We start from the raw sequence: 17161 nt of genomic DNA on the forward strand, positions 1-17161 counted from the left end.
TTTGGTAAGAAAAAAAACAAAAACAAAAAAACTTAAAAAGCCGTAACATTTTATTACAGAGGGAAAGAATTGATGTTTATAAATGGTGTGACTGCATATTTGGAAATTTTAAGAAACTACACTGAAAACCTATTAGAACCAATAAGAAAATGTAATAAGATAGTAGGTTTCGATATATATATATATATATATATATATATATATATATATATATATATATACACACACACACACACACACACATACATACATACACAAACAAAAATAGCTTTTTATTACACTATCAATAATTAGTTTAAATATTAAAAAGAAAAGAAATGCACTCATACAGCAACCTAAAGTAAATCTAGGACTAAATTTAACAAGATGTAAACAAATGTATATGAAGGAAATAATAGCATTTTATTAAAATATAAAAAATAAAACATGAGTAAATAGAAAGATATGTATATTCTTTGATGCAAACCTTGCCATTACATAACTGTTAGTTCTTCCCAAATTAATGGTTAATTTAATATTATTCCAATCAGAATAAACTTTATATGGAAGAATAAATATAAAAGAATTCAAAAAATTTTTGAAAAAGTAGAACAAACATTTTTAGTATAAAACCTGATTTAAAACCATATGGTACTGTCTGGCATAGAAATAGACAAGTATGTAGATCAGTGTAACAGAACATAGAGGACAGAAACATTTGCTATTATTTGAGAAATAAATAAAATAATAAAGATATTTCCATCAGCAGATTATTCAATATATAGTGTTGAGACTATTGCCAGTACTTTTGGTAGAACATAAAGTTTTCCTTCTCTTACATCAAACTAGTTGACAGTGATTCTAATGATGGAATTGAAGCAAAAGAGGGTGAAGTTATCACCTATATAATTCAAAGACAGATTGGTCATGGATGGTTTTAAAGATTTTGTTGTTTTTTTCTTTTGGTATTTTCCAGTATAACAAAGATGGAGAGCTCAAAAACACATCCTTTTAAACAACTGGAGGTTGTGAGCTGATCTTTCAAGACATCATTTCTGTTATAACTCAGTGTGTTATTCACATTGGGACAGTACCGGCATCCACCAGTCATCCAAGCCAGCAGGCTTCCTGAGAGATTGGGGGAGGGAATGATTGCAAAGGGAAGCAGCATGAGGAAATTTTGAGGGGGGTAGGACTTTTCTGTACCATGGCGGGAATGATGGATACATGAACTAAGTACCACTGAGTGAATTTGCTACGTGTAAATTTTAAAACTATATTAAAAAGTTAAGTCTGAGAAAATGGTAGGAGTAGAACTGTAAAAAATAAAATAGAATAACACAGTAGAATTAATGATGAATAGAAGTGATTGTCCCCTGTAATAAACAAACAACATTCAAAGTTTACAGAGGTGAGTGGCTTAAGGAAGATGATGTCCTTTGCTGAGAACAGGCCCTGCCAATAGAAATGAACACATTAGTATGTACCAGACCTGTCTAGAAAGACAGAGTGTGGGTATGTCAATTGCCTTCTGTAATTCTCTGTGAAGAAATATAAGCTATTAAGGACTGGAGCAAAACTCTAACAAAATGAACCATAAAATGCAGCATACTAAATCGAGAATAAATGTGTATTTGTCAAAAGTACCAACTGCCTGACACTACTTGGCAGTGCCATATCCACAGCAGACGGTACACAGCAGCAATCATTTTCCTTAGCAGGAGCCAGAGGAGACCAATCTTGCTGGTGACTAGGAGAAAATGACATAAATAACTATATTTTCATCTCGTTTCAGCAACAAAGTTAAAAAATGTTATTCCATTTTTTTTCTTAAAAATGTCATGGAGAGAGTTATATAAAATTGTGGTAATTTTATATTTAATGAGTCATGCATAATGTATTGAACCTTATAGGAAATATAGACTTTGTTCCTGTATTTTTGAGCACTTTGTGCCAGGAACTATTCTAATTACTGGAGTTATAGAGAATTTATGGAGAGAGATGAGACAAAGAATAATGAAATAATCACATGAAATAGGTAGCACAATAAGTGACCATAAATCCTATGGGGAAAAACATGAGAGGATATTATTAGGAGAGTAAAAGATTAGAGATTAGGGAAAGATTGCAATTTTAAATATGGTAGCCAGAGAAGTCTGAAATTGGAAATTAAATAACTAAACCTGAAGAAGGTCAGGGAGGGTATCTCTGAGGCAGAGCTTCCCAGGCAGAGGCTACAGCAAGTGCAAATACCCTGAGACCAGAGCATACCTGTCATGTTTTAGGAAAAGTAAGTGTCCACTGTGGATGGCTGGGGTGAGGTGAGCAAGGGGGGAAGTGGTAGGAGATGAGGACAGAGAGCTAAGGGGGCAAAGGGTAGATCACACATGACCTTGTAGGCATTGTAAAGAACCTGGCCTTCCAATGTGATATGGGAAGACTTTAGGGGGTTTTGGGTGATCTTATTTGTATTTTATTTGTTTGCACATATGCTCACACTGTGTCTGTATCCATACAAATTTATTTTAAATACCTTCTATATGCTGGTGGCTTCCACATCTATAAATCTGTCCATGGTCTTTCTCCAAAACCTCTATACCCTCCTAGTTCCCTAGTATCTATACATGTGACTAACAGGCATCTCAAATTGACCATGACCAAAAAATGTGTCTGTTTTTCCTCAGCTCAGTACATCATCCACCAGTTGCCCATAAGCCAAAGGTCTGTGAGTTATCATTGATCCTCCTCTTTACCACGTCAGTTACACAGCTCTGTTGACTCTACCTCTCAAAAGTCCCAAATACGTACACTGCATCTCCACAGTGGCCATGCAGACAAGTGCAAACATGTTTTTATGGTCTCCAAAATTTTTTAACTTTTAAAAAAATTGTTTTAAAATACACATTACGCAAAATTTACCATTTTAACCATTTTTAAGTGTACGGTTCAGTAACATTAAGTACAGTCACACTGTTTAGTAACCATCACTACTACCCTTCTCCAAAACTCTTTTAATCTTGCAAAACCGAAACTCTATACCTATTAAATGGTAACTCCTTACTCCTCCCTCTCCCCTCCTCCCAGCTCCCAGCAGTCATCATTCTACTTTGTCTTTATTAACTTGCCTGCTTTAAGTATCTCATATAAATGGTATCATATAATTTTGTCCTATTGTGACTAACTTATTTCACTTTGCATAATGTCCTAAAGGTTCTTGTAGCATGTGTCAGAATTTCCTTCCTTTTGAAAGATGAAAATTATTCCATTATATGTATAGAACACAGTTTGTTTATCCATTCATATGTTGATGGACACTTGAGTTGCTTCTACCTTTTGAGTATCTTGAACAATGCTGCTACAAACACAGGTATATAAATATCTGTTTGAATACCTGCTTTCAGTTGTTTCAAGAATATACCCACAAGTGGAATTGCTAGATCATATGGTAATTCTATTTTTAATTTTTTGAGGAACCACCATATTATTTTCCATAACAGCTGCACCATTTTACTTCTCACCGGGTGACTCCCTTTTTATCTTCTTCATTTTCCATCTATGGTCACGCACAGTGACCTTCTTTGGTTTCTTCAAGGACTAAGTTCATTCTTGCTCTAGAGGTTTTGCTGTAGTTATTCCTTCTGTCTATAAAGCTTTCCACCCTGAGGTTTACTTGACTGGCTCTAGACTCTTCCAGGGGTACCTTCCTTGATGTGTCACGTATGTGATTCAGTTATATCCTATATCCTAGCTTACCAAGATCTCATGATTTCCTTGTTTGTTTATTCTTAATTTTTTTGGTCTTATCTCCCTCAAAACTCTATTCCCAGTACCTAGAACTATGACTGATGCATAGGAGATGCACAGTAATTGTTGAAATGTCACTGAGATTAGTCTGGTAACTTTCCCAGTGTGCTATAAGTGAACATTACTCATTAGTGAAACTCTGTATCATCACTCAGAGAATAATAAATATTCTTTAGAAACAAATTAAACTGAGACAGAATTCATAATTCCATAGTCTAATCAGGAATGGCAGTTAACCTAGTTATCTTGACTCTGGTAGACATTTGCGGCTTTGTTAATTTGGATATTTCAGGCAAGATATGTTCTTTGTTTTCAAGTTATTTCAATAATTACCTTACTACTTCTCTATGCTTTATATATGCAGTCATTATCCTAGAGGTACTTATAAAATCTTTCATGTACTTCTAAATAGCAAATTTCAGTTTTGGCCTTCAAACAAAGGGTACTTACATCATTTACCTTCCATAGCGGATTTTCTAAATCAATGTTTTATAGTTCATTCCAGTAGTAACCACTTTCATAATCTGTAAGGTCAGCTGTATTAGACAAAACTCATGCAGGTAGCATAAAAGGAAAATTGTTGTTTCTGTCTTTATATTAAGAAGTGAGTAGGTGGGTACAAATGGGCTATTCCAGATTATGAACAATCTCCTAACACAGTTATCTTTATGATGAGGCCATATATTTTGAATGACTTAAGTCTGATACTTGACAGGCACCATTCCTTCTGGCCCAATGATCTTTTTTTTTTTTTTTTTTAATTTATTTATTTTGTCTGTGTTGGGTTTTCATTGCTGGGCGGGGGCTACTCTTCATTGTGGTGCACAGGCTTCTCTTGTTGCGGAGCACGGGCTCTAGGCACACAGGCTTCAGTAGTTGTGTCATGCAGGCTCAGTAGTTGTGGCTTGTGGGCTCTAGAGTGCAGACTCAGGAGCTGTGGTGCACAGGCTCAGTAGTTATGGCACATGGGCTTAGTTGCTTCGCAGCACGTGGGATCTTCCCGGACCAGGGCTCAAACCCATGTCCGCTGCATTGGCAGGTGGATTCTTAACCACTGCACCACCAGGGAAGTCCCTGGCCCAGTGATCTTTACTGGGTTGTAAGAACCCATTAAATGTTTAGATGGGAGGCAGCATATACTCTTATGTATCAACACCCTTATTTTTTTTATCATGTTAAAAAGTATTTTGAGGTTTGGATCTAGGATTAAAACTCCTTTTATGTAGTGAAGAATAAAGATGAGTCTTGTGTACTGACAGCCCCTCTTCTTCAAGAATCAGTTCGTGCACTCATTACCATGGTACCCTTAAAGCTCCGATAGATGTAATTTTATGGTTATTAATTTAACTAACTTGCAGGGGAGATATTCTGTGGTTTGCAGAAAAATGGAGAGAGAGTTATTCTGAAAATTCTTTTTCTTTTTATTCTAAAAGATGTTGAATATTGTCATTCAAATCATTAGGCTTTCATATTATTTTGAAAAAGTCATAAATGCAGAAAATCTGAATCACATTTAGTTCCTTTTCTAAAAATAAGATTAGGCAGATTATCTTGTTTCAATAATTATTGCAAAATCTTCAAATATGCCAAACAGAATTCATTGGGGAGCCCATTACATTTCAGGGACACTGGAGAGCCTCCATGGCAATAGGGTTGAAAAGTATTAACCCATCCCTTTCATTTTTTTATTAGTTTTACTTAGGGTTTATAGTAGGAAGTTCTTTACAAACATTGTGTTCTGTTGTTAAGGTTTATATATATACATTTTGAGATGATTTTTTTACACCTTTGCATATTATATCTCAGGCATCTTCAGGGCAAACAATAGCTTGTCCCTTTTGTTCACAAATGGGTATCTTCAAGGAAAAAAAAAAGAGCATCTTTAGAAAATGTTGTTGATGTAGCACCTTTAGAATGTAGCATCTTTTGAAAAGCTGTTAGTATGGTACCTAGTTTAAAAGCTTCAATAAAAAACATGCTTCCATATACCACTTAAGCTAGAAGTGTGTGTGTTGAAGATGGATAAAGTTGGTGGTGAAGATTGCATCATCTTTTGCCATTACATCAAGGAGAAAAATAAAATTTAATATTACCTTTAGTCATCAAACTCTCCTACATAATTTGACATGTATTACCTTCAGAGATTTTCAGTATTAAAGAGATAATGAACACAAATAGTTTGAATACAGTTTAAATCACTAATATTTTTGAGTACTTATCAATTGCCAAGAACTGTGCAAAGCACTGAATGGACTATTAAAGTTTAGCTGGGTATAGTCTTTCTTAAATTTCTTCCTAGAATACTTCTTTGATTTTCAAAGAATAGGCTACATGTGCCTGTATGAAACATATCAAAATATATATCATAGTATATTGTAACTGCCTTTTTACTTTTCTATCTTTTCCATTAAACTATAAACAACAAGAGTACAGGTTTTAGGTCTGCCATATTTACTCTCTCCTGTAATGTGATTGTCATGGGGACCTAGCCTTATACCTCAAACCTAGTAGGCACTCTACTAATATTTATTAATAGAATTATGATCAGTGTCCAGAAAATACCTCATTTCTTTAGGGATAGGATCATAGGGAAGAATGGTGATATAAAAATCAGAAGGCCAATTTATTAATTTTCAACACACAGTCTCTTTAAACAAAATTATATCAGGGTAGCAAGTGCATTTTCTTTCTGGTTGCTGATGCCAGTTGGTGCTACTCGTAATTGGAGTGTTTTGGTGCATTATTTTATTAAATCTTCTCACCACCAAATGAGACCATTACTATCCTTATCCTCATTCTGCACATGAGGAAACTGGGGCTTAGGGAGGATAAATAAGGTTTTAAAGTTACACATCTAGTAAGAATCCAGTAAAAATTTGAATGCTTCTCTTGATTACTTCCAGAGCTCAAGCTTTGTGTCAATCAGTATTTGGAATGCCAGTTTAATTAATAGGTAAACTCAGAGAAGATAAATAATTTGATGAGGACACACAACCAGTAAATGACAGAGCCTGGTATTAAAGCCAGTTTTCACACTCCAAAGTCTGTGTGGCTTTAATCCGGGCCACTCTCTCCTTTCCTTTAATAATAAATACACTTTTCACAGATGCAATAAACCATGGGTCAAGTACCATCCTATTCATGTTGAGCAAATCATGAATTTTTTATCCTGACAATTTCTTAAATTTTTATCCTGACAATTTCTTAAGAAAGGACTGCTACATTCATTGTCTTCTCTAGTTAAATCAGAGTAAATAATCCTTGGGCAAGACAGTTTTTGATATTTCATTTCCCTTTCTATTATTCTTACATCTGTGTTGATTTCACCCCTTATTAATGATACCTAAGAAGAAATATATGAGAAAAAAAGAATCCCAAGGAATAAAGTCTGTTAGAAGAAAAGATGTATGATGCTACAGTGCCTCTGGAGGGAATTCAGTATCCTCTTGCGTTTAAGAAATCCTGAGAAAGTCAAATCAAACTTAGAAATCATATCATAAACTAATACAAGGAGGAACTTGGGCAATAAGTGGTGCGTCATTTGAGGGTCTGTGGAACATGATATTAAGTCTTGTTTAAATGGGACGTTTTACCATGCTCTGTGTTCTATTATGAAACATGGTGTTGTCCTCCTTTTGAATTCTAGAGTCTCAAGTCCCTGACCAGCCAAGCTCTCTTCATGTGAGGCCCCAGACCAACTGCATCATCATGAGTTGGACTCCTCCCTTGAACCCAAATATTGTGGTGCGAGGTTACATCATCGGTTATGGCGTTGGGAGCCCTTATGCCGAGACAGTACGTGTGGACAGTAAACAGCGATATTATTCCATTGAGAGGTTAGGTGAGTAGCTGTGATTTTTCTTCTCTTAAGGAAAATAAATGACTTATTTTAAATTATTTTCTTTCTTGGAAAATTGTTCTTTGGAAGTTGATTTCAATTTGTAACATATATTAATTCATAACTCTCTCTTTTTCTATCTTCTATCAATCTACTCACCCACCCTCCTATATACACACATACATTCTCCCTGTCTGGATTTTGAATTGGGGAATTTTATCTAGACAGATACACAGTAGTGGGTGTCCTGGTATGTACCCTGCCTATGTGTCATAAGGATAGAAAAAGTGCAATGGAACATTTTTCTTTTTCCTCTGTCAGTGGAAACTTCTAATCTTAATAATTCTTACAGAAAGAAAGTCAGCAAATAGTTTTTTCTCCCTAGAAAGATATTCTGTCAATTTTTCTTTAACCTTGAATTATCTAGTCACATTACCTTTTTTTTCCCCTTAGTATTTATAGATAAAGCTTGGTGGATATCTCATTATGACTGTAGAACAACAAGATTTTAAAAAAGGAATTTTCAACCAAGACAGTAACTTGGAGCAATCAAACTCCTCTCTACATATATTCCTGATCCCTCCCAATCCAACTTCTCTTACAGTATTTAACCTCCTTTTTACTGAATACAATACTTCTATTGTGATGTTTCTGAATTCATTGAAACTTTCTTTATTCAGAGAGGGTTAACATGTGCAAAGTTTTCATATACATTTTACATTGGATTTTCCATAGTGCAATAAGAGATTATATCATTAGCAGAGGGAAATAAAATGAATATATGTCATATATAGGGTGCCAGTAAGTTAAACAATTGTCATAATGCAAAAAGCAAGTTGATTCTACCTGTTGATTTAACACGATGTTATTTGCAATGAAGTACGGTGACCTTCTCAGTGAAAAGGCAACCTGATTGAATTGCTGCTTATTTGCAGTGTCTCTCAGAAACAGAGCATTTGTGATGAGAAGCCTGATTTGAATTTGAATAGCTAAAATGCAGTAGCAAGAAAAGGTTTTGTCAGTGCAAGAGGAAAATTGCACTGACCCATTCTCTCTATAATTGCTTCAAACACTAATAAGAGAAGCACCTTCTGCAAATCTCCACAATTTTAGTTAGCTTGGCATTTGGAAATAGTATTCTCTCAGTCAGTCCCTGAATTTGAATGCAGAGGCAATCACAAAATTCATATTTTATGGCCATCAAACTTATGTCAGGGGACTCTCATTTATCCATTATTCAGTATACTACACCATCTCTGACAGTTCATCTTGATGCCACGCACCAAAGGAAGAGATTCCCGTGGCAGTACACAGGCTCTCTGGCAATGAGGTTGTGATGCAAACTCAGAATGAAGTCATGAAGGAAAACTGCATTGTTTCACCATGTGCTTTTGATAATGATGCTCTTTATTACAAAGACACTCTACCATGAGTTTCCAAGTCTAGTAAAGTTGAGGCATTTGGGAGATTAGTACTGTGGCAAATCTTTCCAAATGCTTAAAAAAGAAATTTCCCATCGTAAGGTACGTTTTAAAGAGCTGGGAACACTGATAAAGGTAAAATGGGCTAGGACCCTGTCTCAATGATAGATAATCATGAGTATGCACTTTATCTGGAGAGACACTCACCCACTCTCCCACGACATGCACACATGTATATGTACATAAGTATTTAAATTCTACTGAAACTCTTTTAACATAGTACCATGTCTTAACATAAAATATAAAATAGTGTTTTATTATTGTTCCAGTATCCTCATGGTTATGCAAATAAACTGGTATTTTTTCAACATGAATTTCCACTGATTGGCCAAATGTATGTTAAACATATCTTAAGTTCTAATTTTTATAAAGATAAAGGATTCAATCAAGTTCACATTTGAACTCTACAAAGAAAACATCAATATTTCATTTGTTCTACTGAACATTAAAATAGGCGTATCAGTTTTCATAGTATCTTTTTGAAAAGGTATTTCAAGTACAATTTTAAAGCTATTAATCTAGACGTTTTATATATAATAGACAAAAGGGAATGATATAATTTAAGAACAGTATGACAGTTGTAGAATTAAAAATGAATTAAGGAAAGTTGTAATACTTTTAAGCATAGGGTCAGCCATAACTTCAAGTATCACGATTGTATTTTAGACTATAAAAAGCTACGTGGTTTGTAACTGACCAATAAACCTCTTCTTTTCTCTGGTGAGAGATGAGAAGTTCCAAATAACATTTTGTTTGTCAGGCAGAGTAACTCACTATTTAGACACCAGGCAGTGTGACCTGCATCAGGACTAGAAATACACGACCATTTTGAACAGTATCAAGTATTGCCTGATTTAAAACAAAACAAAACAAAGCTTACCTAGTGCAGGCATAGAGTTTCATTAACCAATGTTTGTACTATTAGCTGTTTATAATTAATCTTTTGAAATCTTCCTCCTTTTTATTCAAAAGTCCTAATGCCAAGTTTGGTGTATACACATGGTATAGATCCACAATATCTGAATTCTAACAATGTTTAGCAAAATTAATTTGAAATCAGGCCCCTTTTTAAAAAAAAAAACTTAATACTTACTGTCTACCAATCTATTGATCAATCTATCCATCAATCACTTTATCTTTTTATCTTTGTGGAGGTATTTTTATAGACAACGAACTGTGCATAAAGTGTACAATTTGTTGAGTTTTGAAAAGAGCTTTATTGAGTTCATTCACAAACAATATACGGTGTATTTTTGAATTTCTTGTTTAATTTCTCTCAGCACTATTTTATAGTTTTCAATGTAGAGGTCTTGAGTTCTTGAATATTTTTGTTAGATTAAGTCCTAAAACATATATATATATATATATATATATATATATGAATTATTCTTTAAATTTATTTTCCAGCTGTTTGCTGCAAACAAACTGATTTTTTAACGTTAACCTTGGTATCCTAAGACCTGTTACATTCAACTATTTGTTCCACTAGTATTTTTATAGCTGCTCTGAGATTTTCCATTTAAATGAGCATATCGTATGAAAATGGGAACAGTTTTATACTTATTTTCTGATCTTCCTGCCTTTTATTTCTTTCTCTTTCTTTCTTGCAAAGATGAAGATCTTCAGTAAAATGTTGAATAGAAATAGTGAAAGTAGACATCTTTACTTTGTTCCTAATCTTAGGGGAAACATAAAATAGGACTGTATGGTCAGACCACTCAAGATGGCTGTTCTCTTGCTCTCTGTCCATCCCCAGCCCCACCAGTGCCTGTTTCACCTAAACCCTAAACCCAAGACTGACCTTCCTATGCACTTGCCCCAGGCCCCAGCTGGTGATTGTTCTCATCAAAGGGGCCTTGAGAGGCGTGCCCCTATACTGGTTTCCCTGGTAGCTAATGAGCTCACCTGAGGTCAATTCCCCTATAACTGGTAATCTCCCCTTCACTCCCGGGAGCGAAGACTGCCGCCATGTCCTGCCTGCCATCTGCCCGAATATGGTTGTCTGTCACTCCAGGACCTTGCTTCAGAAGTGTAAGCTCCCTTGTTCATTGATGTCTCTGTTGCTGACTCTGGGCTCTTTCTTCGGTCTTGACGCTATGCAGATGCAGGGCGTGTAAGCCTGCGGGGTACAGCCCAGCAAGGACGTTAGTTAGTTGTAGGTTCTTCATAGATGTCTGTTATCACATTGAGGTAGTTTTCTACTATTCCTAGTTTTATGGGAATGTTATCATGCTTATTTGTTGAATTTTTGTGAAATAATTTTCTATCTCATGAAATGGTCATATATTTTCCCTCCTTTCATTTTTTTTAACATCATTAATTATATTGATTGATTTTTGAAGGGTAAATACCCATTCTTATATTGTAGGATTTAATTGGTTAATAGTTATTAAGGAGTTTTTGCCTATATTCATAGGTACATTTGTCGATGAATTTCTATTCATTTAGTGACTTCTTCCAGTTCTTTTTAAAACTAAGCTTATACCAGCCTCATAAAATTATTTGAACAATTTGCTTTTTCTATAACTGAAAAAGTTTGTGTAAAATTGATATTTTTTATTTCTTGAGTATTTGATAGAATTCACTAACAAAACCATCTGTATCTGAGATTTCCGTTCAGGAAGGCTTTTGAAATGAATTAAATTTCTTTAACATATACAGGTATTTTCATATTTTTAATTTTTTCTTGTATTGATTTTGGCAAGTTAATTTTTTCATGAAATCTGTCTATTTTATTTTGTCACATTTGTTGGCATAGAGTTGTTCGTTCATGATATTCTCTTACTGTTTGTGGTTATCTGTGGTGATAACTGCTTTTACATTTCTGATATTAATGATTTATGTTCTCTTTCTTTTTTGTAATCAGTCTAGGTAGGGGTTTACGAATTTTGTTGATCTTGTCAAAGAAAGAGCTTTTAACATTAATAATTGTTTCTACTATCTATCTTTTTTTCTTTCATATTTGCTCTTGACTATTTTCTTTCTTATACTTACTTAAGTCATAATTTGCACTTCTATTTGTAATTTATTAAGGTAGAACCTCATAATGTAGGCATTTTAAGCTATCGGTGTTTCCCTAAGCACCACTTTCCTTGCATTCCACAAATTTTTATATGTTGGATATTCATTATCATTTAGTTTAAAATATTTTCTAATTTTTCCTTGATTTCTTTTTGCCCTATGACTTACTGTGTTGCTTAATTTTACAATTTGGGGTTTGCCTAGTTATCTTATTATTATTGATTTTTAATTTTTTTTATCATGATAGAAAATATACTCTGTTTGATATCACTATTTTTTACATTTAAATTTTTTTTTAATTTTTTAACCATTTTTTATTGAAGTATAAGCAATTTAAAATGTGTTAGTTTCAGGTATAGGGCAAAGTGATTCAATTATCCATATATATATGTGTATATATATATAGATAGATAGATAGATAGATACTTTTTCAGATTCTTTTCCATTATAGGTTATTACTAGATATTGAATATCCCTGTGCTATGCAGTAGGTCCTTGTTGTTTATTTACTTTATATACAGTAATGTGTATATGTTAATTCCAAACTCCTAATTTATCTCCCCCCACCCTGCTATTTCCTTTGGTAACTGTAAATTTGTTTTCTATGTCTGTGAGTCTATTTCTGTTTTGTAAATAAGTTCATTTATATCATTTTTTAGATTTCACATATAAGTGTTATGATATTTGTCTTTGTCTAACTTACTTCAGTTATATGTTAATCACTAGTTCCATCCATGTTGCTACAAATGGCATTATTTCATTCTTGTTTATGCCTGAGTAATATTCCATTGTGTATATATACCACCTCTTCTTTATCCATTCATCTGTCAATGGGCACTTATGTTGCTTCCATGTCTTGGCTATTGTAAATAGAGCTGCTATGAACATTGTGGTGCATGTGTCTTTCCAAATTAGAGTTTTTGTCTTTTCTGGATATATGCCCAGGAGTGGGATTGCAGGATCACATGGTAATTCTATTTTTAGTTTTTTTAAGGAACCTCCATACTGTTCTCCATAGTGGCTGCACCAATTTACTATTTTTAAATGTTTGAGATTTGTTTTAGGGACCAACATACTGTTAATTTTGTTGAGTGTGCTATGTGAACTTGAAAATCATGAATATTCTGCAGTTATTAGATATAGAGCTCTGTAAATGTCAGTTAGATCAAAGTCTTTGATAGTGTTTTTCAGATCATCCATGCCTTTACTAAAATTTTTGATCAATAGTTTGTGAATTGCTAAGATTGAGTATCAAAATCACCTTTTATAAACATGGAATCATCTATGTCTCCCTTTAATTCTGTCAAATTGTTTGCTTCATTTATTTTGAGAGTCTATTGTTAAGCCAGTTTAGATTTATAATTGTTATGTCTTCTTGGTAAATCACCTCGTTTAGTGTTATAAATGTCTCTTTTTATTTCTGATAACATTCTTTGTCTTCAAGATGATTTTATCTGTTATTAATTAACAGATTAAGGCTAGCAACTCTAGCCTTCCTTTACTTACAATTCACATGGTATCTCTTTTTCAATCCATTACATTCAATCTGTGTCTTGTATTTAACGTTTGTCTTTCTCTCGTAGGTAGTATATAGTTGGGTGTTGGTATTTTATGAACTCTGAAAATTTCTGCCTTTTAACTGGGGTTTTTAGAGCATTAAAATTTAATGTAATTATATGAATGGTTGAATTTAGGTCGATCATTTTATTTGTCTTTTCTGTTTGTTCTCTCTCTTTTTTTTTTGTTTTATTTGCCTATTTTCTCTTTCATGACTTGTCCAAGTTCTTACTTAATTTTACAGTCTGCTTACTTTTATGTCACCCTCAGATATTATGTTGTTTGGGTTTTTAGGTTTTTCTCTCTCTTTCTTTTTTTTTTTTGTATTTTGTTTAGAGTTTATATTTGTTAGCAGTGGGATGGTTGAGCTAAAGTGTGCTCATACCATCATAGCAGAACTGGAAACTCATAGTCCCTTTTTAAATATTTTTGGACAGGTATGGGTTCAGATGCATACTTTTGTCTCTGCCATAATGTTTAATCTTGGAAAAGTCATTTGAACTCCAGCCTTCTAGTATTTCAGTGAAAATGCAGAATAAGAGTACCTTTTATTCCCTATTATATGGTGTAAAGAGTAAACAGACATTGAAAAGAGTTAACACAGGTAGAGAAGTTTGTCTTTGTAAGAGATATAAATACTAAATTTTGCATCATGATCATTGCAAAAATATTAAAGTTTTGCCTTAATTAAAAGATTTAGTTTTTTTAGGTAAATTCATTGTGTAAATATTATCAAAAATACTTTTTTATAACACTAACTGGAAATATTTTGCTTGGGACTGTTTAGTAATTTTTTTTAATTAAGAAAATGGGTTCTATTTGCAATTAAATTTGTTCATAATCCAGTGATATCAAATGAAGGTTTAAGTTCTATCTCTAACAATGAATTATTGGTTATATGTGGCACAGTAACCTTTTTATTCTCATACTGTGGGACCCTCTAAACCTCAGTTTTCTCATCTGTATAGTAGTAAAGTATGCTACCTTACAAGCTTTTTATGAGATTCAATTGAGGTAATAAAAGTATAGCCATTTGCAAGTTTTTAAAAGTTAAAAACTTTTATGCACACATAAATAAGGCATTGTTCTTATTATAGTTTTGTACATCAGTAGTTCAGCAAATATAAATAATGTAGTTCCATAGGCTTTGAATTGTGTTTTTATAACCTTGAAAGTTATAGTGTTCTATACCTAAAAGTAGATTATTATATCATATACACTTTTTTAAATAGTTGAAGATTCCAGGATTTTAAACTCAGATAACTCATCAAATGCATGAAATTTTATAAAACATACTCATTTACTAAAATTAATATGAAACAAAAATCTAAATGACACAGTGACATTCAATTCAGTGTGAAAGACAAAAATGTAAACTCCTGGTTTCAACTATAATAGAATGCTGATTAGAAAATCCTGAGTGGGAGAGTTTGATTCATTCAACATGAGCACTAGTTGCCCAGAGAGGGGTGAGGACAGAAGAGAAAAGGTCATTTTATGAGATCATTACTCTGAATGTATCAGGAAGAATGGATTTGATTTTTTTATGATTTTTTTTTTTTGAGGTTAATGTCTTCTAAACCTACAGGCATTCTTTAGCAGTGTTTAAGGCCAGCCTCAGGGTGATGCATTAATAATATGTACCATTCTATTTGTAACTCTTTTCTCACTTTTTACTCCCTGAAGTCCAAAGTAGATACATTGTCTTATACCCGGTGCATTTTCTAAGACTATTTGGAATCTATTACAATAGATGAATACTATTATGGAGCAAGAGAAGGAAAAATCTTCTCAATGGAGTAAAAATTATATATATATATAAAATTACATATTATATATATTGTATATAATGTCATCTAGTGTTTACAGACAACTACTCTGCATTTCTTCAAAGGACTTTACAAGTACCAATCTATTCCTTCATCTTCTCCATTATTTTAGTGTCAAGTATCATCCCAATTTTTTAAATGAGGAAAAACAACAAAAGAACTAATGTAAACAGGAAAAGTTTAGGGTAATTTTTTTATGAAGTTGAGTTACGTTAACACACTTGGATAAATATTGTCATAAACAGCAAAAATCGATCGCTTTAGCTTGGAGAAAGGAGGCTGGCATCAGTTTTGAGCCTGATCAGGACTTGCACAAGGAGACATTACTTCAGGGAAGTTCCAGTTCCTATAGGGAAAAACAAGGTATTCTGGCAAAGTTAAATCTCTTCAATTCAACAGCAGAATAATATGATCTAGTGAGATAGGATACAGTCCTAAAATTTCTGATCAAACACAAGTTATAGATTCAGGTATGAGTCCCAGAGTTTAATCATGGAGGTCTGAGAGTTGTTACCTTGTGAGCCAGATTCAGGGCTGACTTGGGGACAAAAGATAGAGAAACAGATGTCTGGATATATTGTATGATTAAGCATTTATACTTGTGGATTAGTATTTCTTCCTTTAGTTAAATCATTTTCTGCCCCATGTAATTTGAAGCTCTGTTATCAGGCACACAGTTACTTAGGACTGTTATATCCTTTTGATAAATTAACCACTTTATCACTTATGAGCTATACCTCTTTATCAGTGGTAATATTCTTTGCTCTGAAATATACCTTGTGTCTATTAATATAACAACTCCAGCCTATTTTTTGTTTGTGCGTTAGCAAGATATATATTTTTCCATTACTATTTTACTGTCAAACTATTTGTGTCTTCAAAGTGGGTTTCTTGTAGGCAGCAATATATTGGGTTGGCCAAAAAGTTCGTTTGGGGTTTTCCATAACATCTTACGGAAAAGTCCAAATGAACTTCTCTGCCAACCCAATAGCTTGGTCTTGTTTTGTTGGTTTGCTTATCCAGTATGACAATCTCTGACATTTAATTGAGGTGTTTGGGCCATTTACATTTAATGTAAATATTGATATGGTTGGATTTATATCTACTATTTTGCTATTTGTGTTTTATTTGTTGCATTTGTTGTCTTATGTCTTCTTTTTCTTGCCATTTTTGGGAATTAAGTATTTTTAATCATTTATCATATATTCTTTATGGACTCATTGGCTTTAGCTATTTTGCTTTTTTAGTGATTGCTTTAGAATTTATAGTATGGATCTTTAACTTATCTCTATTGACCTTGTAGAAATATTATACCACTTCACAGTACATTGCTATTACTTTTTCTTTAAACAGTGAGGTATCCCTTAGTGGTTAAAAATATAAGAAAAAGATGTATTTTATATCTTAATTGTGTTAATCCAGATTTTCAACTGGTATTTTTCTTCCTGAAGCACTTCCATAATATTTCTCGTAATGGAGTTATGCTGGTGATTATATTTTTTATTTTTGTACATCTAAAAAAGTTTTCAGTTTGCCTTTGCTTTTGAAATACATTTGCACTGGAAATGGAATTCTAGGTAAACAATGTTTTTCTTTTAGCATTTTTTTTTTTTTTAAAGAAGTTTTCTGTTGTAGCCTTTCTTTTTTTCTTT

At 33.2% G+C, this 17161-nt stretch overlaps 1 protein-coding gene across 1 annotated transcript in view; it reads left to right on the top strand.

Annotated features, from left to right (window-relative positions):
• DCC (DCC netrin 1 receptor) overlaps positions 1 to 17161 on the top strand; it is a 946816-nt gene that overhangs the window by 744841 nt on the left and 184814 nt on the right. The window contains exon 16 of the mRNA XM_068562459.1: positions 7430 to 7624. Within this exon, the coding sequence (XP_068418560.1) occupies positions 7430 to 7624 (195 nt within the window). The remainder of the gene's footprint in view (positions 1 to 7429; positions 7625 to 17161) is intronic.

The sequence above is a fragment of the Eschrichtius robustus genome, chromosome 14 (assembly GCF_028021215.1).
Source record: "Eschrichtius robustus isolate mEscRob2 chromosome 14, mEscRob2.pri, whole genome shotgun sequence".
NCBI lineage: Eukaryota > Metazoa > Chordata > Mammalia > Artiodactyla > Eschrichtiidae > Eschrichtius > Eschrichtius robustus.